General features: G+C 40.7%; 1 protein-coding gene across 1 annotated transcript in view; it reads left to right on the plus strand.

Moving 5' to 3' along the window:
* The window catches only part of LOC148029515 (golgin family A protein), a 67,167-nt gene that overhangs the window by 41,861 nt on the left and 341 nt on the right, over nt 1-24,965 (plus strand). Inside the window, exons 3-4 of the mRNA XM_087688363.1 lie at nt 24,497-24,646; nt 24,746-24,916. Coding sequence (XP_087544489.1) covers nt 24,497-24,646; nt 24,746-24,916 — 321 coding nt within the window. The remainder of the gene's footprint in view (nt 1-24,496; nt 24,647-24,745; nt 24,917-24,965) is intronic.

Raw genomic sequence — 24,965 nt, forward strand, 5'->3', positions numbered from 1 at the left:
GGGTAAAGCTAGGCAAAACACAAATAATCAGCAAAAGGGTGATGTTGGACAGCCATCAAACAAGGCTGTCCAAGACTTAGAAAAGTCTTAAAAGAAGGGAAAATACCATTATTGCAAGAAGCCCGGTCACTAGATTGATGAATGCAGAAAGAGATTGGCCAAGAAGAAGAATATGACTTGGCTAATCCAGAGGCATTAGCTAACAAATTAGCAGATGGTGATGCTTTAGCCAACTTGGTAGAATGATGCATTTCTCACGTGCAGTTATGATTCTTCTATGGGTGATTCAGCATTCAATGTTGCTGAAATACAGTAAACTTGATATTTTGACAGTGGTGCATCAAAGTAGATCACTTCCAGGAAGTGCTTGTTTACTTCTTTGCATTCAGCCCTTATTGGGATGTGTGTCACATGTGTGAACAGCAGCAGTTAAGATGTATGTGGCATTGGGTCAATCACTGTTACTGCTACAGATGGTTTCTATTTTAGGCTTCTAGATGTCTTGTTTGTGCCCGGCATTACAAAGAACTCATTGTCTGTTTCTACCTTCATTAAGCATGGCTTTGAGGTCATCTTTGAGGATGACAAATGCATTGCTAGAGAAAGAGAGATGGATTATTCACTTAGGTTGTCCGACACCTTGTACAAGGGTTTATTCTTATTAGATACTTATGATAGACAATCTCATGATGCTCCAGCAGTCAGTCTTATGCTTGCTATGCAAAATGTAGAGCTTTGGCATGCCCGCTATGTACATATGAGCTTTGGGAGTTTGATTCTTTGGAGGTGTTATATGGTAGATGCATTGTCTCCAGTGAAGACTCCACCTCCTCATGCATGCGAGGGATATATTTTGGGCAAGATGCAAAGGTTTTCCTTCAAAAAGGATGGTGTAGTACGTACTGTCCAGAAAATGTAGCTTATTCACTTTGATGTTTGTGGTCCCATGAGGACACGTGTAATTGGGGGTCATCTTTACTTTGTTATATTTATTGATGACTACTCATGGTATACATGGGTGTATGGGTTAAAGGCCAAATCTGATGTATTTATGCATTTTAAGCATCTTCTGGCAAAACTTGAGGTTGAAATGGATTTAAAAGTGTAGACACTTCGCATGGATAGAGGAGGAAAGTACATGTCTCGTGCATTTGAGGCATATTTGTCGGATTGTGGCATTATGCATCAAGTCACTATTAGAATTAATCCTTAGCAAAATGGAGTTGTTGAAAGGAAGAATCACACTCTCATGGGACTTGAACGTTGAAAGGCAAGGGATTGGCTCATAAAATTTGGTCAAAAGGCCTTCAGTGTTCAAATCACGTATTGAATTGTGCACCCACAAAGGGTTTGAAGGTAATCACACCATTCAAAGCTTGGCATGGTAAGAAACTAGAGTTGACTACTTTCGGGTGTTTGGTTGCATAGCCTATGCACATGTTCGAAAGAGCTTGGTGGGAAGCTTGATGTCAAGGTTGTTAAATGTATTTTTATTGGCTACAATTTGGAAAGCAAGGGCTATCGCATGTATGACCCACATACAAAGAAGGCTTTTGTCAATAGGGCTATCATATTTGCTGAAAATGCAGCATCTTCACACGACTAGTTTCAAATGCAAGCCATCCATGACATTGTTGATGTCTTTGGGGGCCTTTTGCCACTTTCTTTGGAGTCTGTACCTGCTGTAAACGCCCCGAACAACGTAGTATGCTTAACAATTATGATATTTGCTTGTTTTCGAGATTTAATAGAAAAGAGAATGAACACTTAAAGCTGAAAATGAAAATTACTCACAAAATTACAGCCATAAAAATGTAAAAGTAATGGAGACAAGATTGAGGGTTGAAGATGGGCAACCCCCCCCGAAGGAATGTATTTCTGCTCAACCCAAGTCCCTTAGGGAAGAGCTCAGTTACAATCAACCTGAGAGTGAGAAGAAGTAATTCTCACTCTCACAAGATCATACAAAGATGTACAAACACACATGCATTATCTATTATGCAATGATAAGAACTGATTTCTTTACAGTATGAGAGAAGAAAAAGGGGAATTCAGTCTTTCTCCATCGTTGATCAGCAGTACAGGGATAGAGCTTGCTTCTTGTAGCTAAAATGGAAGAAAGAGCTCAAGAAGGAGGTGCTGTAATGAATTTACAGGCTCGCTGTCTTGTAAAACAGCAGTGATAGAAGAGGGAATATGGAGGAATTTGATAATGGAGAAGTGGGGGATGATGATGGGGATGGATGGGGCCAGTTTTTGGCTATCTGTGGGTGCTGTACATGAGTTTACAGCAAAGAAAAATGATGCTCAATGAAGAAAAACGAGCTCTTATTTATAGGAGAAGGGAGAGCTAGTACAAAAGGGGAAAGTGGAGTAGCACAAGACAAGTGTCCAGCCACATGTCATGAGATGTGACAAGTGGTGGGACACTTGGAAACTTGTGTGACAAGTGTCTTGACACTTGTCTCTTCTTTATGGCCTTCCTTTTTGGGTTGAATACTGTCAAGAATAGAAACAACTAAATTTAGTAAGCACAGTCAGAGTACAGAACTTACTATTTTTAGAATGACATCCCTATTTTTTAGGACTAGCATTTTTAGGCTAATTCGAGGCTCCTAAAATTTAGGGACCTCCTAAAATTTAGGGATCTCCTAGAATTTAGGGACCCCCCCAATATGGGTATCATATGAAAGCTTTTTCCGTGTACATCGCAAAAATGGTATCCGAATCTTCATGTGACTTTTCTATGCAAAGAAATGTGCATTTCAAGCTTTCAGCCCACACATGCACATTATACAAGCATTTCATGATCATGCCATCTTGTTGATTGTAACTGTCTGTTCTGGTGGATCTAGCCCACACTTCAAGGCATCAATCCTTTCTGTGTGCGAGTCTAACCCTGATATGCGTGAGTTCTAGTCACAGGCGCCCAATCGGGTCATATAGGTGGAAGTGTGAACTATCTTTTCTCTAACCCACCGTGTGGGTCCACCATAACCTGTGACCACTCATCAGTGGCCAGCTCCAATGCACTTTTCTTTATATCTAATTAGTGCAAAGGAAATGAATTTAATAAATCATTATATAGATAAATTAATGAAAAAGGATACAAATTCTGTTTCTATAGAGTTGTGACAGCCCTCTGGCTTTTATTCAGCTGTCCTCAGCTGAAAATCTTCTTGATATTGTTGTAGAATATTTGGGTAATCCTTCATGAATTTTTCATCTACCCACTGTGCATCTGTGGTGGGTAGATTCTTGAATTTTAGCAAGAATTTTCGTGTCACAAGGCCACTTCTCGTGGTTCGATCCTTGAGAAACAAAATCTTTTCAGGTTCCAAGAGTTGCTCTGTTTCTTCAACTTCTGGGGGATCTTCAGTAATGGGTTCCTTTGGTTCTGGTCCTATGTAAGGTTCTAGCAAACTTACATGAAAAGCATTGTGTATTTTCCAATGAGTAGGAAGCTCAAGTCGATAAGAAACTTCATTTATTTTCTCAATCACTTTGAAGGGTTCAAAGTATCTACTGGAGAGCTTTGGAAAAGATGAATTTTGACCAGAACCTTGTTTGAGCCTGCTTTTATCGAACTTTAGCAAGACATATTGACCTTTTTCAAAAGCCAAAGGTCTTCTTCGTTTATCTGCTTGCTTCTTTTGTCACTCTTGCGCAACTTTGATAGTGGCTCGAACTTGATCCATTGTTGTTTTTAAATCTGAAGCAAACTCATCAGCAGCAAAAATCTTATCTTTAGTGCGAATAATTGGAGGAGGAATCACTTTACCCTGTACTATTTCATTTGGAGCTTTTCCTGTGGATGAGTGCACTGTATTGTTGTAAGCAAACTCCAATAATGGAAGATATTTCTCCCATTGTGACTTATGTTCACTAACATAAGCTTTCAACATATCCAAAAGAGTGAGATTCATCACCTCTGTTTGGCCGTCAGTTTGAGGATGAAAAGCTGAGGAGAACTTTAAAGTGGTTCCCAAATTCTCAAATAAAGCACGCCAAAAGTTACTTGTGAATTTGGAGTCTCTATCTGAAATGATCTCAGAAGGCATACCATGTAATCTGAAGATATGTTGAATGAAAAGTCTTGCAGCTTGTGCGGATTTCAATGTTTTATGACATGGAATAAAATGTGATTGTTTGCTGAATCTATCAATTATGACCCAAATCATATCATGACCTTGAGGTGTTCTTGGAATACCTGAGATGAAATCCATTGTGATAGATTCCCATAGATCTTTGGGCACTGGAAGAGGTTGCAACAATCCTGGAATCTTCTGCCTATCATATTTGGATTTTTGGCATACCAGACAAGCCTGAATGAAGTTATGTGTATCTTTTTGTAATGTTGGCCAATAAAAGTAGCGCTCAATTGCACTTAGAGTGGCTGCTCTCCCTCTATGCCCTGCATAAGGGGGTTCATGACTTTCTTTAAGCACCTTTTGTCGAACAGGAAGAGTGACACAAAGGCGATTGTTCATGAGAAGGTAACCATCTTTGATGGAATAATCTGGATGAGAACCTCCTTGCTGTAAATTTGACCAAATTGCTGCAAAATCAGTATCTTCATCATAAGTATTCTTCATCGTTTGAAAATCTTCATGATGAGCCACTGTAATAGTTGCAATGCGAGGCACTCTAGAAAGTGCATCAGCAACTACATTTTGTTTCCCTGGAGTGTACATAATTTGAAAATGAAACATAGACAAGAAATTTTCCCATCTTGCATGTTTCTCCTGCAAATGCTTTTGAGTCTTGAAATACTTCAAGCTTTGATGATCGGTTTTAATAAGGAATTCATTGCCTAAAAGATAATGTTTCCATATCTTTAAAGCATGAACCACTGCTAAGAGCTCCTTTTCATAAATGTCATACCTTTTCTCCACATCATTTAGACGGCGGCTTTCAAAGGCTACGGCATGGCCTTCTTGATTTAGCACTGCACCAATACAATCACCGCAAGCATCTGCTTCCACCACAAATGGTTTTACCAGATCTGGAATGATAAGAACAGGTCCAGAAGTAAGAGCTGTTTTCAGCCTTGTGAAGGCTGCCTTCTCTTTTTCCTTCCATTGGAAAGAGATCTTCTTCTTTGTAAGGTCATGAAGTGGAGAAGCCATATGTGCAAAATGCTTGATGAAGCGGCGGTAATAAGAACATAAGCCAAGAAACGATCGCACCTCATGTACATCACGAAGATGAGGCCATTCTTGGATTATCCTGATCTTTTCAGGATCCATCTGAATCCCTTCAAAAGAGATGACATGCCCAAGGTAATTTATTTTATGCATGAAAAATTCACTCTTTTTACCATTTACTAAGAGTTGATTTTGTTGTAGTAATTGTAGAACAATTTCCAAGTGTTGATGATGCTCCTCTTCATTCTTGCTAAAGACAAGAATATCATCAAAGAAAGTACCGACATATTGTCGATGCTCTCTAAAGATGCGCTCCATCATTCGATTAAAGGTGGCTGGTGCATTGGTTAATCCGAAAGGAACCACCAAGAATTCATAAAGACCGTATGAAGTGCGGAAAGCAGTTTTGTGTACATCTTGTGGTATTACTCTAATTTGATGATAACCACTCTTTAAATCAGTGCGGCTGAAAACCTTTGAGCCTCCTAGACGATCCAAAATGTCGTCAATTCTGGGAATAGGAAACCGATTCTTCACGGTGATTTTGTTGAGGGCTTGATAATCAATGCACATCCTGAATGTGCCATCTTTCTTTTGAACAAGAAGAACCGGTGAACAAAATGGTGAGCTACTTGGCCTAATTAGCCCACGGTTGAGTAGGTCTTCAACTTGCTTTCTGATTTTTTCTTGTTGAGGACGGCTCACACGGTATGGTGCTATATTAGGAGAAGAACTACCCGGGATAATATCAATATGATGGTCTTCTGGCCTTTCTGGGGGAAGCTGATAAGGAAGATCTTCCAAAAAACAATCTTTATACTTTTCCAAGAGCTGAAGTTGCTCTTGGTTTTCAGCATTCATATTATCTTTTACATCAGTGACATAAAGCAGACAACATTGAACACAATCCTTAATTGCTCTAGAGACTTGCATATGGCTTACCATAGGTATGGTGTCTCCAGAAACTCCAGCTTGGATCTCGTACTTCTTGCATTTGTTGGTGAGTTCTACCTTCTTTTTCTGAGAGAAGATGGTTGAATCTATTCTATGATTCCAGGGCATGCCAAGAATCACATCGCAACCATCAAGGTCTCCGATACAGAAGGTATCTTCGTCACTGTAGCCTTGAATTTGAAACTTGAGCTTGCCAATGTAGGGTATCACAGTCTTCATTGTGTCACCTTCATCAACATTTAAAGCTTGGCGAACTTCTACCGGAGTGTCCATCTCTTCATTCTTTAATCCAAGCTCTTTAGCTAATTGCAAGGAAATAATATTTTCATTCGCCCCAAGATCTATCAAGAATAGTGCTTGCTTACCTTGCAACTGTCCCCAAGCTTTTAATAATTTGCGCGTCTCTGGAGTGTGAGTTGTGTTTGCAACTACATCACTGATAGCATTGATTTTCACTGGCGACTTAGGCTTGTTGTCAGAAACCTTACTTTGTCCCTTGTTTGGACATTGCTTCGCTATGTGGCCTGTTTGTCCACATTTAAAGCACTTCCCTTCTTTCATGAAGCGTTGCTTTTCTTCTTCGGAAAATTGCTTTGCTTGTGGGTATAGATTGGAGCGAAATTGAGGAGCATTAGGAGGTGCATAGGGCTTCATCTTCTTTTGATTTGATGGTTGCTTTTGCCACTGTTTTTGTCCTTCATTTGGGGCTGAATACTCCTCATCATCAGCTACTCTCTTCTTATCATTCTTTTGGAATGATTTGTTGCCATTGTGCTCCATTTCCCATGTCTCAGCATGGTCAATGAGTTCCCTGAGACTAGAACAATGATAATGATTAAGAGCAGTACGAAGTTTAAAATGCAAACCTCCTTGAAACTTCCTAAGCTTTTCCGAACTGCTGATCTTCTTGAAATGTTGGACCTTCAAAAGTAGCTCCCAAAATCTCTTGGTATAGTCACCAAGTGACTCATTTTTCCTTTGCCAAAGCCGATCCCATTCCATTTTTACATCTCTTTTGAAATGAACAAGAAGAAATTGGCTTTGTATCACGCGAACAAAGGACCGCCATGATTTTGGGGCAGCATGATCATATTCCAACCCCGTCCACCAAGTATGGGCTAAGTCGGTTAAATGTAAAGCTGCAAACTTAATCTTTTCTTTTTCTTTATACTTGTCACGACCATACAAAATTTGAAATTGACGAATAAACTTCAGAAGAAGATCAGGATTTCGGGAACCATCACACATACTGAACTTGATATTCTTTTCAAGTTGAGATAGTGACTTAGTCTTCTTCTTCTTCTTATGCCTTCGTCCATGCTCGGATATTGAGGTTGAAGATGATGAAGTGCTTGATGGGGATGAAGATGGAGACGAGGGTGAAGAATGTCGACGCCTTTGACGATGATGAGGTCTTCCACGAGAAGGGTGTGACTCTTCATTACTAAAAGAGGATCCATCAGAATAGGCGCCAGATGACTTTGAAGAAGAGGATGAGCTTCGACGCAATCTCTTTCTTTGTCTTGAAGTAGAATGGGACTGTCTCTTAGAAGTAGTTGGACTTCTTGATCGGCTCCTTTCATTGGTATGGCTTTGTCTCCTTGAAGTAGATGGGCTTCTTTCCTTGAATTCTTTGGGATTCTCAACTTTTTCTAGTTTGAGAAGTTGCTCACGAATTTGCTGATTCTCCTCTCTAAGACTTTGAATGGCTTGAAGGATAGCACTCGATTGATCCATTGAGACTAAAGAAAAAAAAATATGCTCACGCACTCAATGCAAGGGCTGAAAACAAACAAACTTATAGTTGTAAGCACTACCAGTGTTGGGGGTGAGGACCGAGCCAAAGCTCTGATACCACTGTAAACGCCCCGAACAACGTAGTATGCTTAACAATTATGATATTTGCTTGTTTTCGAGATTTAATAGAAAAGAGAATGAACACTTAAAGCTGAAAATGAAAATTACTCACAAAATTACAGCCATAAAAATGTAAAAGTAATGGAGACAAGATTGAGGGTTGAAGATGGGCAACCCCCCCCGAAGGAATGTATTTCTGCTCAACCCAAGTCCCTTAGGGAAGAGCTCAGTTACAATCAACCTGAGAGTGAGAAGAAGTAATTCTCACTCTCACAAGATCATACAAAGATGTACAAACACACATGCATTATCTATTATGCAATGATAAGAACTGATTTCTTTACAGTATGAGAGAAGAAAAAGGGGAATTCAGCCTTTCTCCATCGTTGATCAGCAGTACAGGGATAGAGCTTGCTTCTTGTAGCTAAAATGGAAGAAAGAGCTCAAGAAGGAGGTGCTGTAATGAATTTACAGGCTCGCTGTCTTGTAAAACAGCAGTGATAGAAGAGGGAATATGGAGGAATTTGATAATGGAGAAGTGGGGGATGATGATGGGGATGGATGGGGCCAGTTTTTGGCTATCTGTGGGTGCTGTACATGAGTTTACAGCAAAGAAAAATGATGCTCAATGAAGAAAAACGAGCTCTTATTTATAGGAGAAGGGAGAGCTAGTACAAAAGGGGAAAGTGGAGTAGCACAAGACAAGTGTCCAGCCACATGTCATGAGATGTGACAAGTGGTGGGACACTTGGAAACTTGTGTGACAAGTGTCTTGACACTTGTCTCTTCTTTATGGCCTTCCTTTTTGGGTTGAATACTGTCAAGAATAGAAACAACTAAATTTAGTAAGCACAGTCAGAGTACAGAACTTACTATTTTTAGAATGACATCCCTATTTTTTAGGACTAGCATTTTTAGGCTAATTCGAGGCTCCTAAAATTTAGGGACCTCCTAAAATTTAGGGATCTCCTAGAATTTAGGGACCCCCCCAATATGGGTATCATATGAAAGCTTTTTCCGTGTACATCGCAAAAATGGTATCCGAATCTTCATGTGACTTTCCTATGCAAAGAAATGTGCATTTCAAGCTTTCAGCCCACACATGCACATTATACAAGCATTTCATGATCATGCCATCTTGTTGATTGTAATTGTCTGTTCTGGTGGATCTAGCCCACACTTCAAGGCATCAATCCTTTCTGTGTGCGAGTCTAACCCTGATATGCGTGAGTTCTAGTCACAGGCGCCCAATCGGGTCATATAGGTGGAAGTGTGAACTATCTTTTCTCTAACCCACCGTGTGGGTCCACCATAACCTGTGACCACTCATCAGTGGCCAGCTCCAATGCACTTTTCTTTATATCTAATTAGTGCAAAGGAAATAAATTTAATAAATCATTATATAGATAAATTAATGAAAAAGGATACAAATTCTGTTTCTATAGAGTTGTGACACCTGCTATAAATGGCAAAACAAACCTATTACAATAAGTTGTTGTTGTCCCATATGCTCTAGAGCAACAAGATATTGATGAGTGTTTGCCACATGTAGTGGAGGCAGCCAAAACAGTCTCAAGATGGTTGTTACAAACTCTCTTGGAGAGTAAAATGGATGCTCCTTTACCTCAGTGCAGTAGAAGGGCTGTCAATCATGTGGCACATGATACAGGGGAGGCACATTTGGCTAATATAACGGAGGTAGATGATTGTGATGAGTATGTGTTTATGAGCCGATTATTGGATGATGATGAAGCTACTTTCTTGGATGAAGCTCAACAAGATGTACATTGGATGTAGGCCATGCAAGAGGAGTTAGACTTCATTACCACTAGCTCTACATGGGATCTTGTGCATTTACCACTTGGTAAGAAGGCCATTGATACTAAGTGGATTTTTAAAATCAAGCGTAAGGCTAATGGTACTCAGTCACATGTATTATTATTTTCTTGGGAGGGGGGAAAGGAAAGACTTACACTTATAGGCTTATAGCAATTCAAATTGGGTTGCGGATGCAGATACTAGGCAGTCCACTAGTGGACACCATTCCTTTTTGGGCCGTTCATGCATTTCATGGGTAAGTAAGAAACGACCTATAGTGGCTACCTTGTCTTGTGAGATTGAGTACAGGGCAACCTGTACAACAATTGTGGAATGTGTATGGTTGCGCAGATTGTTGGCTGATCTACATTTACCATTGGAGGGTCCTATATCCATTCTTTTTGATAGTTAGAGTGCTATTGCAATAGCATGAAATCTTGTGTTTCATGTTGGACATTGAGATGCATTACCATTATGTCAGAGAGAGATGCTATGTAGGACAAATCAACTTGATGTATGTACCCACACAGGAAAATGTTGTAGACATTTTCATCAAAGCATTGCCACATGAGAGGTTTGAGTCCTTGAACTTATTGCCCTTTGGTGATTGATCATCCTTGTACTTCATGACATTGGCATTGTAGAGGGGTGTTGAAATTTGATAATTCTAGATAGTGCCCAATGTATTTCATGTGGTGTGGACACTTATTCAAATGTCAATGTAGTGTGTCTACCTAGTGCCTTTAGACATTAAAGTAGTGACACTAGGAACGAGAGTAAGTTAGCCCAACTCTAGTTAGTTGGTGGAAGGCTGGTTAGGTCAACCTATGACCTAAACTAGTGTTGTACTTTCCTTCTCTCTTTTAGCTCAACACGTATACTCTGTTGGGTATTTGACTCACGCACGCCTCACTTGCGCCTACGCTCATATGGGAGTGTCGGTGATCAGTAGGACACTGGGGCACTTTTTACTCTCGATAGGAGAGGTTTTTTCCCCCAGACTTATGGTCTTGTTGTCGTATGTACTTATGTGCTATGTTACACGCATTTGGGCACTTAGTGTGTGTCGGGTGTGAACACCCCTTACAACCCTAAGGTTTAAGGGTTGTACTTTGTACTTTTTGGTTACACTCATTCAGTCTATTCTCTTGGGTGTCGTGCTTCAACTCTGTCTCTCACTCTCACACTGTCTACTACTGAATCCCAGCTGCACCTCGATCCTTCCATCTCACATTTGGTATCAGAGCACAGCTCTGAGCCTGCAATGTGCAGTCCCGACCGCACTCGAGCCACCTCTGCTCTGCGTTTGCCCCAAGTTGTCAGTCTTCAGCACGCCAGTGCTGTTCGCCAACAGTCGCCAGCGTCAGAGAGCCGCTCGCCTGCTGAGCGTGCCCCTGCCCCCGTCAGTCTACTAGCGTTACAGCGCGCAGCTCTAGATTACAGCGTGCTGCTCCACCTGCCAGGTCAGCGCCACCCGCCAGGTCAGAGCCACCCGCCAGTTCAGCTCCACCCGCGTGCTGTTCGTCAGCCAGCGCGCTGTCCTCGTCAGCCCAGGCGCCGCCGAAGTCGACTGTCATCCTGTTCGTCAGCATTGACGCCTGCTGCATGTCAGCCGAGAAAAAAAAAAAACGTCTGCTCAACTGTTCGCCCACGCAACTTCCGTCAGACCAGCGCACGCCGCCTGTCGTCCTGTTCGCCAGCGCCATCATGTCTGCCCAAACGGCCGCCCGCCTGCCCAGTCCACGTCAGACCTGCCACTTTGCTTGTCCGCCCTGACCACGTCATGTGTGTTTTTCTTAAAAAACAAAATTTTTTAATTTTAGTCCAGAATCAATTTCTGGCAAAGGAGGTTCATATGCAGTAGGGACCGCAGGCACAACACAGGTGTGGGATAAATTTGATGCAAATTTCTAGACTGGATCATCGGAAATTTTGGGGCTTTTGTGTATTTTGGGGACAGTTGCATATGAACTGCTGGTACAGTCACACAAAGATTGTTTTGACAGAAAATTTGGCAAAAATTTTGGGGATTTTGATATAACAGTGTTGCTGAGCACTGTTTGCACCTTGGGAAGCGTGCATCAAAAGACAGTTTTTTGACAGAGTACGCCCTTGCTCATTAATTGCAGAAGCGTGTTTGCTGCAATTTCTGGAAATTTGCAGATTTCCAATCCATACTGCTTTGACATTGCTCATTTTGTCTTTGGAAATTTGTCATCATGGCAAATTAGGGAGGTGATGTCTTTACATATGTATCCAAGGAAGACAGACTGGACGGAAACAACTATTCGCTTTGGTCATTCATGATGAAGAATGTATTAGTGGCCAAGAATTTATGGGATTATGTCAGTGGAGAGGAAACTCGACCGGGAGTTGTAGCTCCCGTTACTCCTCCTCCCCATGGCGCACGTGGACAACGGGGACCTCAGCCCGCTCCATCTCAGCCACTTCCTCCAAGACCTGCAGCTCAAAAAGCTTGGGATACACGTGATGCACAGGCCTTGTCACTGGTTGCTCTGGTAGTTCAGCGGTCCATCATACCTCATATCCGTTCGGCATCTTCTTCACGAGATGCATGGTTGACTTTGGAGCATATGTTTACAGGAAAGAATGAGACTCGGATCTCTTTCTTGAAGAAAGAGTTGGAAACTCTGAAGATGCATGAGGGTGATTCTATGCAGGATCACTTAAATAAGATTCAGGACTTGAGGGAGCAACTCATGAATGTAGATGAGTATTTTTCGGATGCACAGTTGATATCCACCACCTTGAATTCCTTACCTCCTTCGTACTTGTCTTTTCATACTGCATTGAACCTCACCATGAGGATTGCTGAGCACCCACTCACTTTTATTCAGCTGGTTAGTTTGCTTCTAGAGGAGGAGCAAACAAGGAAAAATAGTGGTGTGGATGCTATAGTCTCTGAGCAAGCTTTTGTGGCAAGACAGAAAGGCAAAAACAGCAATGTGAAAAATGCTCCACAGAGTTCTGGCACTTCGGGCACATCGCAGAATTAGACATAAGGGGGGACGCAAGCTAAAAAAGGAAAATGTCATTATTGTAAGAAGCCCGACCACTATATCACTGAGTGCAGGAAGCGCATTGCCAAAGAGAAAAAGAAGGAGTCAAGAATGTCTGTTTCTACTACTCCTTCCACTGCTAGTGAGTCCGCGTCCTTTGTTGTGGACAGGGACTATTGTTTTTACACTTGCAGTTATGACATCTCTTGGGCCGATAGAGCACTTAGCTCTACAGAGGATGTTGACACTTGGTTCTTTGACAATGGTGCTTCTAGACATATTACATCTCGCAGAGATTTGTTTGCTTCAGTTAGTGCACCTCCCGTTGGGAAATCAGTACAGTGTGCCAATAATGCATCATATCCTGTTCGTGGTATTGGGGAGATTCAGCTCACAGCCATTGATGGCTCTATTCTCCGCTTGCAGGATGCTTTGTTTGTGCTTGGAATCAAGAAGAATTTGCTTTTTATTTCTTCTTTGGCACGTTGTGGTTTGTAGGTCACATTTGATGATGACCGTTGCATGGTTAGAGATAGAGAACGCATGACTTTGGTCTTGACAGGATCTTTGTGTCATGGTTTATATGAGTTGGATGCTCTTTCAGTAGATCAATCGGCATACTTGACATCCACTCTTACTCCTGCTATGATACAGGCGGAGTTATGGCATGCTCGTTTGGGGCATGTAAACTTTGGCAGCTTGATGCTTTTGCAGCATACTCAGATGCTGGATGGCTTACCTCTCTTGGAGAGACCTCACAAGCACTTATGCAAGGGATGCATTTTGGAGAAAATGCATCGGTTTTCATTTCCTCGTGATGTTGCTTTCAGAGCAACAACCAGATTGCAGTTGGTGCATTCAGATGTTTATGGACCTATGCAGACCGTGTCATTGGGCGGTTGTTATTATTTTGTGACATTCATTGATGACTTTACACGTTTTTGCTAGGTCTACTGTTTGAAAAAGAAGTCAGAAGTGTATGATGCATTTTTGGCTTTCAGTGCACTTGTTGAAAATCAATCTGGATGCAAGATTAAGACTCTCCGTTTGGACCGAGGGGGGGAATACATGTCCTCTATGCTGAATTCTTTTTTGCAGCAGAAGGGCATAGTCCATCAGTAGACTACAGCCTATACTCCACAGCAGAATGGGGTAGCAGAGAGGAAGAATCGGTCACTCATGGAGATGGCCAGATGTATGCTGAAGGCAAAGAGCTTGCCTCATAGTTTTTGGATGGAAGCAGTCATGTGTGCTTGCCATATTTTGAACAGATGCCCTACCAAAGCCTTGAAGACCATCACACCTTTTGAGGCTTGGAACAGCCGTAAACCTTCTGTTGGTCACTTTCATACCTTTGGGTGTCTTACCTATGCCCATATTCCACAGGTACTTAGAAAAAAATTGGACAACAAGGCTGTTAAGTGCATTTTTATGGGATATAGCAATGAGAGCAAAGGCTACAGACTCTATGATCCCGTTACAAAGAAGGTTTTTGTCAGCAGGGATGTTGTTTTTGATGAAAAATCAGAATTATCCTTGGCTGGTTTGGACACATATTAGGCTGCCGGTGATGTTTTTAAAGGGCTGCTGCCCATTACTTTTGGTGATTCAGCTGGAGATTCAGAAAATGAACCTAATGTTCAGCCAACTGCTCCTATGGAAAGTGCAGAAATTCAGCCATTGGCTGATCGGAATATTCAGCATCATGCTGAAACTGAAATTCAGCGAGAGCTTGCACACAGTCAGGATGCTAGACAGCTACCTAGATGGTATTTGCAGACTATGCAAGATAGTCCTTTGGATGCACCCATGGCTGGTCGTACTAGAAGGCAAACTCGTTTGCATGATTAAGCACATACCATGGAGTTTATTATGGCAGCAAGTACTTTTGATAATGAAGAGCCTGAATGTTATGAGGATGCACAACACAGTGTGCATTGGATGGCAGCTATGCAAGCTGAATTAGATTCTATCACTAAGAATCAAACTTGGGATTTGGTGTCCTTGCCATTTGGGAAGAAAGCCATTGGAACGAAATGGGTCTACAAACTGAAAAGAAAAGCAGATGGATCCATTGATAAATATAAGGCACGGCTTATAGCTAAAGGCTACGCACAGAAAAAGAGCATTGATTATGAGGAGACATTTGCTCCTACTTCCCGTATGACGACCATCAGGTCTATGATTGCTTTGGTTGCACATTATGGTTGGACAGTGCATCAGCTAGATATCAAGACTGCATTTTTACATGGGGAACTTCAGGAGGAAGTTTATGTGCAGCAGCCCATTGGTATTGCAGTTGAAGGCTCAGAACATTTGGTATGCAAGCTCAAAAAGGCACTATATGGTTTGAAACAAGCTCCTAGAGCTTGGTATGCAAAAATAGATGCTTTCTTACTTGGTTAGGGGTTTCTAAACAGCTCATCTGAGTCTACTCTTTACGTATGTAAAGAAGGGAGATCTATGCTGATTATATGTCTTTATGTTGATGACCTTTTGCTCACTGGAACACATGCTGATCAGATTTCAGCATTCAAACAAAATTTGCAGCAAACTTTTGACATGTTTGACTTGGGAGTTTTGCATTACTACTTGGGCATCTAGTTCATACATAATGCTCGAGGTATTGGGCTATCACAGTCAAGGTATATTGGGCAGCTTCTTGAGAAGTTTGGCTTATAGGATTGCAAGCCAGTTTGTACTCCCATGGAACCTGGACTGAAACTGTCATTACATGATGACAGTGATTTGTTTGATATACATACATATGCTCCTGCAGTTGGATGTCTTATCTATCTATGCAACACTAGGCCGGACATACAGTTTGCAGTTTCAGCTTTGAGCAGGTATATGCATCAGCCACGTATGTCACATTGGCAAGCTGTCAAGCGCGTTTTTCGCTACTTGCAGGGTACTCGTTCTCTTGGGTTGCTTTATGCCAAGGGGAGACCACTGCAGTTACATGCTTACAGTGATTCTGATTGGGCTGGTGATTATGATACACGTCACTCCACTAGTGGCAATTGTTTCTTTCTTGGCTCTTCTTGGATTTCTTGGCTTAGCAAGAAACAATTCACTGTTGCCACATCGTCATGTGAAGCTGAATACAAGGCAGCTTTCACTACCACAGTTGAATGCGTATGGCTTAGACGCTTGCTAGCTGATTTGGATGTATCTGTTACGGAGCCTACTCCTTTGTTCACTGACAGTCAGAGTGCCATTGCAGTGGCACGGAACCCAATGTTTCATACTTGCACGAAACACATTGAGACCCATTATCACTTTGTCAGAGAGAGGCTACATGCAGGTGATATCAGCCTTGTTTATTGTCCTACCACCAGTAATGTGGCAGACATCTTCACCAAAGCTCTTACTCGTGACAAATTTGAAGCATTTCGCGATGCTTTAAATTTGATATCCTTTGGTGGCGGATGATCCTTGTACTCTTGATCACTCTTCACTCCAGGGGGGTTTGTTGGGTATTTGACTCACGCATGCCTCACTTGCGCCTACGCTCATATGGGAGTGTCGGTGATCAGTAGGACACTGGGGTACTTTTTACTCTCGATAGGAGAGGTTTTTTCCCCCAGACTTATGGTCTTATTGTCGTATGTACTTATGTGCTTATGTTACACACATTTGGGCACTTAGTGTGTGTCGCGTGTGAACACCCCCTACAACCCTAAGGTTTAAGGGTTGTACTTTGTACTTTCTGGTTACACTCATTCAGTCTATTCTCTTGGGTGTCGTGCTTCAACTCTGTCTCTCACTCTCACACTGTCTACTGAATCCCAGCTGCACCTTGATCCTTCCATCTCACATACTCTACTCTCTTGCTGTCTCTCACTCATTGTCATTGTTGTGTTTCTCTCTCCTCCATTGCTGGTCTTGTTTTCTTACACAATGGATATATAAAATTCAAATGCATAAAAGTAATGGATGAAGGGGCATGTTGATGCATCAAGGTGCCACTTGGATAGTGCCCTCATAGGGGGTTTTGTCCACTTACCCAAGCATCTTTTTACAAGAATGAGAACAATGTATTCAATGCAAAGAGAGATATAGTAGGAAGGGCTGCTGTTGTTGAAGACAAGAGGAAAATATTAAAACTTGCATGTATCATGTGACAAAAGCAACCCCCTCTTAAACTATGGATATTGATGTCGAAGGAGGAGGAGCGCCAAGAAATTGATGGAGGAGTGGGTATAAAAGCAATTCAATTGGAAAAGTATCTACTACTATGGTAGCATCAAAGAGATCTTTGAAGCTTGGCCTTTGGAGGGGAAGTCTCCATATTAGTCAAAGGGATAATGGCTCGACGAAAAGATCATGGAGCTACCATGGAACAACCAATAAATTGTTTTCCCAAGGATCGGTGCTTGCAATATTAGTCCGTAAAACTGAATACATACAAAACCTAGCTTGCAAGTACAAAAGAGACCAAAGTTTCATACTAGTGCTTTATATTGCGATGTTTTGGTGTTAAGCTTAAAAAAAAATCAGAGCTAAAGTAAAAGTTAAATGCAACGGAAACAATGAGAGTAAATATGTGTAGGTGAAGGAGACGAAAATCCTAAAGATAGTTAGTCTAAGGACAAGTAGCCTATATGCTTGACTTGAATAGCCTAAGGAGCTAAGAGTGGAAGAATTGCTAAACCTGCTTAAGGATGTACTAGCCTGGTGTAGCCAAAGGAACCCAGAAGGTGTGAGGCCACCAACACCCATATCTTCAATAGATCTATGCTAAGGAAAGATGTGACGAGGGGAGGAAATAGGATGGGGACCGAGGCCACATTATGAACCGCTTGATAATGAATACAATATCCATTCTATTAAGGCAAGTACTGTCAAATGGGTTAAGTATCTTTGTTTCCATCGAAAGAAGGGGTGTCACCCTTTTTATGACTTATGTTTTCATCTTGAGAACTCTTGCCATCTTTGGACATCCCATTTGAAGAAGAGGAACCTAGAGCCCCCTTCAAAGTGGGTCATGAAGTTGAGCATAATGCAAGAGTTGACATTTGAACTCATAACTGATTGCAAGTCGGAATAAAGAGATGACTTGGTGTATAAAGTAGAAGTATTTTGAAGTCAACTTGTCTAGAAACAATGGACTTGATCATCATTTGATATTGGTGAGTGAGTGGTGCTGAAAATGGTGAGTAATCATCTACATTTGGCCATCTTGATTTTCAAGTCATCCCTTTCCTGAATGGAGAACTCTTAGAGCCCATGATTGAAATTGATACATCTAGTTTGATCTCTTGCCACATAGCGGTGGATAAGATGACTCCAACGATTAGATACTAGAAAAAGTGTTTTAATTGAGAATGAAACTCAGAACTAACGGTTGCATCACTCAAAGTTTGCTATGGCATTGTGAGCCTTTCACTGATGGATATTATAAAGGTGGGCAAGCCGATGGTTTTGACATAGTCTCTAGACTAGTTATCACTAGTCATGAAATTTGGCCCGTTAAAAAGAGTATTGTCAATCAAGGCGTTCTTGACTATAGTAATTGGAGTGTACGTGTTCCTTGGTGAATAGGAAGGGGATGGTAGGGGAGTGAAGTATAGTTGGGGATGTGCCCCAAAGTGCCTTCTATGCATCTGTGAGGTATAGACAATGGATCTCAATGTGTAATTGGTTGACTAGGCATAGGTGTGGTCATTGTATGGATAGGTTAGGAGGGATAGATAGATGCACTATAAGTATAAGATGGACATTTGGACATCTATGCGGCCCATGAAGTGTAGCAAGGCACATAGTAAGCACAAGATGGATATTCTTGCATTTTGAGGTGCCTTGGAGAGGTCCAAGGGGCATTAGGGAATACCCAATACGGTCATACCAAAATAGGCAAGTGTACTCACTTGTGGTAGATGGGGGTGGCATTCTTTACAAAGAAATACTAAGGTGCAGAGTGGCACGTAAATATGGCCAAGGGAATACTAGGGTATAGAGTGGCATGCAAATATGGTTGAGTTGAAAATCCTATTGAAGACATAACTTGAGGAAATGAAAATGAACTTTTAGAAGAAATAGAAGAGCCTAAGCCTAATATATTGGACATTGAAGAATAAAATCTTATATAATGATACAAGTTTTGAGTCTAATCCTAAGCTATTAAAGCATGTGGGAGAGAACTTGATTGATCATATGAAAAGGGAAAGACGGAAAGGAATTGAGAATGATTCAAGGTTGTCTCTGTACGTAGTACACATTCATATGATTTAGTATGAAAAAATAGACACATTTTGGCTACTCTCCTTCAAGTCTACAACCTTTTTTTTTTTCTTTTTCCTTTTTTTTTTCTTCTTTCTTTTTTATTTCTCTCCCCCCCAAGCCTCTCTCTCTCTCTCTCTCTCTCTCTCTCTCTCTAGCTCTAGCTTCTCACACCCTCTTTTTCTTTGAAGCCTCTCATCTCTCTCACTCACTCTCACTCACTCTCTCTCTCTCTCTCTAACCTCTCTCCCTAAACCTTCTCTCTCTCAAGCCCACACTTCTCTTATTTGTATGATCATTCGTGTATGATGTATCCACTCCCATCTATGTAGTTGTAAGTTGTAGGTAGCAATAGCCATTGATGTGCATGCAACATTAGGTTTTGGCATGTTACCCTCAAGTATTTATCTTATGTAATCTAATAGCATTGCTATTTAGACTTGAAACATGTATTGTATTATCTTTAGTCTAAAATAATCCAATTAATTTTTTTTTCGTACTAATATCGTACCATACCTTATAAAATCTTAAGATACCATTTAGTATCGTATTTTATTGTACCGTACTGTATCGTATCTTTCATACCTAACAACTATGAAATGATTAGTACTAATAATATGTTTATATTAAATAGAAGACAATGTGATAGGAATACTTGAAAATCTACCTCTCGATCCTTCTCTATGAACATAAACATATCGATAGTGAAAATGGTCTCCATAGTGACTTACAACTAGGTTTTGTATGACATGAGTACTAGAGAGAGGTTTCGACTTATGCAAATCAAATGGATTGTTTGAACCTAAACATCGGGTCTTGTTTAGATAGAGACAATGGATGGCCATTCACCCCAAAAGTAGTGAGTAGAGAGATGGCTATCATTACCAACTAAATGCTTTGATTGATCTATAATTGTATAGCATTATAGAGAGAAAATTGAGGAATGTAGTTTGGGCCATCGTGAATTTCGCGCCTAATATTTGCTCAACATCCAATACATTACATGATGATGAGATGGATGATGTGCCATCCTTCTCATTGAGAGCATAATGTTGGCTTAAGGCTCCCATTGAAGAAGAAGCTTGAGAAGACACTAGAGATTTCCAAGAAAGAAGTGTCTCAACCATTGTGAATTGGTTGCAAGTCACTTGGCTAACTCATACAAACCAAGTTGTTCATGATAGCCATGCAAGATACTCTTTACAGGAGCACCAACTCTAATACCATGTGAGAATATGCTAGGGTTTGATATTACTAAAACAAGTAATGATGATTTAATTAAACTTCATGAAGATTTTTAATTAAAATGAACTTTAATTCTAGTATCCTAGCTCTAGGCATGGTAACCATTGCAACAACAATTAATATGATTTGACACCAAGTAGTAGTGGATAAGTGTACAAGCTATGTGGTATAAGAGTGAGGCAAAAGTGACAAGGTGCAATGTGAAACTTTCATTAGATTTAAAGTTAACACCTTAGAATTGAGTTACATTGGAAGTTTTGTCCAGTAAGTAGCTTACTTAGGGAACCTAAGTTATAAAGTAGGCCTTGAGCTTAAGTTTAGTTCAATGAGTAGCTCATGTATGATTAATAACCTAGTCATGTGAGTAGCCTTTAATCCAAAATGAGGTTTTATTAACGAGTATGTGGTTACTCATTTTGAAATTTGATCTTGGCTATTTGGGAAGACTTCTTTTTTATTTGAGTAGCCCAAGTTTAGAGATAACCATTCTTCTCTCCTTTGCTATAGAAATTGCTAATTTTAGCCATTAATTCTAAACAAATACCATAAATGGAGTAGGGACAACAACCATCTTTTCCTCTTGGTATGGAGAATCCATCAGACAACTTTGCAACTTTGTTGACAACAAGATATGCTGCTGTTTTTGATCTTAAAATCAGAAAAACAGACACAACACTATGTTCTAAGATCGTCCCTTCTCCTTTGAGATCTTAAGCCTAGTGCACTTTTTGGGCAACTTTGTTTTGAAGAATATAATGTTCTCACAATTTCATCGCGAGAAATCCCTTTGTTTGTAAGAGGAATAGTGTGGGATTGTATGAGAACTATGTAGGATAGTAGGTCTTTTGTCCTGTAAAACAACAAAAAAAAAAGAGGGAATATGGAGGCATTGAATGATGATGGAGTAGAGATTGATTTGGAGATGGATGGGCCCTATATTATACTATCTTGGTTGTTGTACAAAAGTTTACAACCTAGAAAGTTGATGTAGAATGTGAAAAAACAAGCTCTTTTTAGAGGAGAAACTTGGAGAGTTGGTGCAAAAAAGGAAAGTGAAGTAGCACAAGGCCAGTGTTTAGCCACATGCCATGAGGTGTAACAAGTGGTGGGACACTTGGAAGCTTGTGTAACAAGTATCATGATACTTGTTTCTTCTCGATGTTATTTCTTTTTGGGCTGAAAACTATCAAGAATAGAAATAACCAAATTTATTAAGCACTGCTAGAATACAAAACTTACTATTTTTAGATGTCATACTTATTTTTTAGGAGTAATTTTAGGCCAATCCAAGGCTTCTAAAATTTAGAAACCTCCTAAAATTTAGGATCTCCCCAACATAGGTGTCATGTGAAAGCTCTTTATGAGTACATTACAAAAACATTATTGGAATTTTCATATGAGTTCTCTGCATGAGCTTTGGTCACAAGTGCCTATCTGGTCACAGATGCATAATCAAGCCATATAGCTGGAAGTGCATACTATTCCGATCGCAGGTGTCTATTTGGTCATAGGTACCCAATATGCCATATAGTTGAAAGTGCATACTATCTTTCTTTTAACCCATTGCTTGGATTCATGGTGACCTATGACCATTCATCATTGATTGACTTAGATGCATTTTTCTATATATCTAGTAAGTACAAAAAAAGCAAATCCAATAAATAATTAAATATGATACAAAATCTTTTTCTATTATGTTGTGATACTCATACTAAGTTGTCTTAGAAGCATATGTGATGGGCCAACTTTTTATCCATGTTTTACTTTTGAGATAGTGTTCCCTTGTATCACATTCACTCCATGATTCAGATCTTCATCATTCCATCCATCAAAGTTTCTTCTCTCTTCTCTTCTCTTCTCAGTGTTTACCTAGTTCACTCCGTGTTCCTCCCCGCAAACCCTACTCTCTTGCTGGTATGTTGTCTCTTGACAAACTATGCAAGACAATTATCTAGGCAAATGCTCCATGAAGGTTTAAATGTTGACTGTCTTTTAGGGGTTTGGTAGGCTGAAGTGTTCTTTCGCATTTTTGAACACTCAATAGTTGGTTGGAGATTAAACATTGGAGGTGACAAAGTCATTGTGCACCTGAGGACTAGTTATCGACGAGAAGTCACTGAAATATAGCCTTTTGTAATGAATTCGGAGTATACATCAGTGATCTAGAGAAATACCAAAAGGGAAGGCATAAGAAACTGTGAACCTAGCCGTTGACTGCCCACCTCACATCAAACCTCTGACCGAGTTGCAGCCCTCTCCACCATCCCGCATGTATGAACTCAATGCATATCCTTTTAGAGTTAGTGATCACAAGCCACTTTCCATTGGCCATCTAAAGAAGAGTAGGTGTTGATGTTCCATCTTTGGGGCTAACAGGTGTCAACATGTGGTGCAAGAGTGCTCTAGCTTTGTTTGTTTGTGGAATTTTCTTGCTGAATCTATGGTTAAGCTGAATTAGGTGTTGCTGAAATGTGTTGTATTTCCCTTTGGGCTTCTGAAGGCCGTTTCTGTTTGCACAGAGAAAACACAGTTTATGAAGATGACTGAAGCATAGTAAACTTAGTCAAGAACCCAAATCGCAAAAAGGAGAGAGGAGTATCTGAAAAGTTAATGAATGCTGTGTTCAGCCTTCTGCTTCAGTTTTCTTCTCCAACATTGGTGGTTTGCTGCACTCGAGATCCATTCTTAAAAGATGAAAATCTACCAGTCCCTTAGGCCACTCGATGAGAGAGTGGCTGCTGGACATTGTCCGCTGCTTGAGCTCTCAGTGGTATTGTCTCTTTTCATCATTTATTCATTTTTCAGTCTCTCTCCGTCTTTTCTGCATTCTGGTTTGAGTTCACTATGTGTTAGCCTGGTTCCTACACTGTTTTTGATGCAAGCCATAGTATATCTTCACAGAGCAGAGGGTCTAGTGCTATGCCATTTAGATTATTCTCAAGGCTTTGCCATGCACCTCTTTCCAATCAATTGCAGCCCTGTTTGGGCCGATCCCTTCTCGTGTAGAGATTTCAGAGTTTCGGAGTGTTCTTAGACATTGGCTTACACATTTCTGACCTTTGCTATCTACCAGTTCATTTTGCTATTTTTCCAATTTCTACTGCAAATGCAAGCAGGACACTTTGCAAGGCATCTTTCTAGGATTTTGAAAAATGCACAAAATACTGTTGAGGTATTGGTCCATTCTTCCACATCTACAGGTGCTTGGTTTGTGAAGCACAGTAAGAAGGGGACCGTTTGAATATTTGGTCAAATATGATACTTACAAATATCATAAAAGCAATCCTTTTTTTATTGTAGATTTCTAATTTTTCTTTGAAATCTAGAATCTGTGCTATTTGTCTCCGATCCCTTTGAAGCACTATCCATTCCAGAGAGAACATATCACCCCAGCTATATATGATATGGTAGTACAAGAAGAGCTAAGGTAGTAGCATATGGAACTGCAGGAGACCCCTTCAGTCGAGCCCGTCAGAGGTACCTACAGATACCATTGGCTCACATCCTGCTGGGAATGAACCTACACATAATGGACATGCACATTTTATTGATTCCAGATGAGGATTTCCTATAGGTTTAGGACAAGGAGGTTTCTGATAGGATTGTCAGGATGCTATGTCTACAGAAGTGATAGAGACGTGCAGGAGACCCCTTGAGCTGAATGAGTGCTGGAGCCTCCTATAGTCACCATTTCTACAGTACTTCATGACAAGAGTCTTGCAGGGTGTGTGTACAGATGAGGCACCCACCACAGGTTTGCAATCAGGGTCCCAACGTTTTGATTTATCATGGATAGCAGCTGATTTTGAGTCTGAGAAGCAGCCTGATCTTCAGTTGTAAAAGCTTATTCAATAAGATTGACCAATGAACACTGGTGGCTGGATGTGCTTTTTGTCCTCCTAGGCAAAAAGTTCTCACGTTTTTTGAGGATGGCTCCTCTTTGAATTGTTAGATGCATCATGTTCCTTTTAGAATATTTATACCCATGCATTATTTTCTATGGGATGGCAATTCCCTACCAGTATCTGCACATGGTCCTGTGCATGCATCATCCTTGTTTTCTATCAATTGTATGGGAGTGGCTGGATTTCAAAGGAGCTATGGCAACTTTTGAATCTGATCTTCTGTGTTTTGTCACCCTGTAGTTGCTCAAAGCTTTTTCAAGACAGTTTTATAATCTCGAGTACTCAGTTCAAACATGATTTTTATGTTGTTTCTGTGATCTCTCAGGTGTCTGTGCTTTTGGAACGAAAAAGGGAGGCTGCCTTCAGAGCTGAACAAGAGGCCAAAACATCTGGTGAGATTACACATGATATCATGACTGTGGAGGATGACTCTACTGCTCAAACATTGTTAAAACCAGAGTTGACAGAACCTAAGGTATAGTTGTGCTATACTGTGGGTCATTGCCTCTACTGTTCATGATGTGTGAATATTATCACCAGACACAGATAAAATATTCTGGTTGCTAGCTTTTAGGGACCTGATTTGAGTAGAGCTCCAGAATCCCAAGCCTCACCAGTAAATCAAGGAGATGAAGGAGAAACTGCTGAGGCGGAAGACACGCCCAATGAAGGGGAGGGTCTGCCAATAGACATGGAGAAAAAGGATGCTTCTGAGGATGTTCAAAGCATGGATGCGGAAATGGAGGTTCGAACTATTCTTTTACAGCTGTGAATTCCGAAACACATTCTCTGAT

Source organism: Lygodium microphyllum, chromosome 11 (assembly GCF_053477565.2).
Source record: "Lygodium microphyllum isolate KBCC chromosome 11, Lygodium_microphyllum_v1.1.10, whole genome shotgun sequence".
Taxonomy (NCBI): domain Eukaryota; kingdom Viridiplantae; phylum Streptophyta; class Polypodiopsida; order Schizaeales; family Lygodiaceae; genus Lygodium; species Lygodium microphyllum.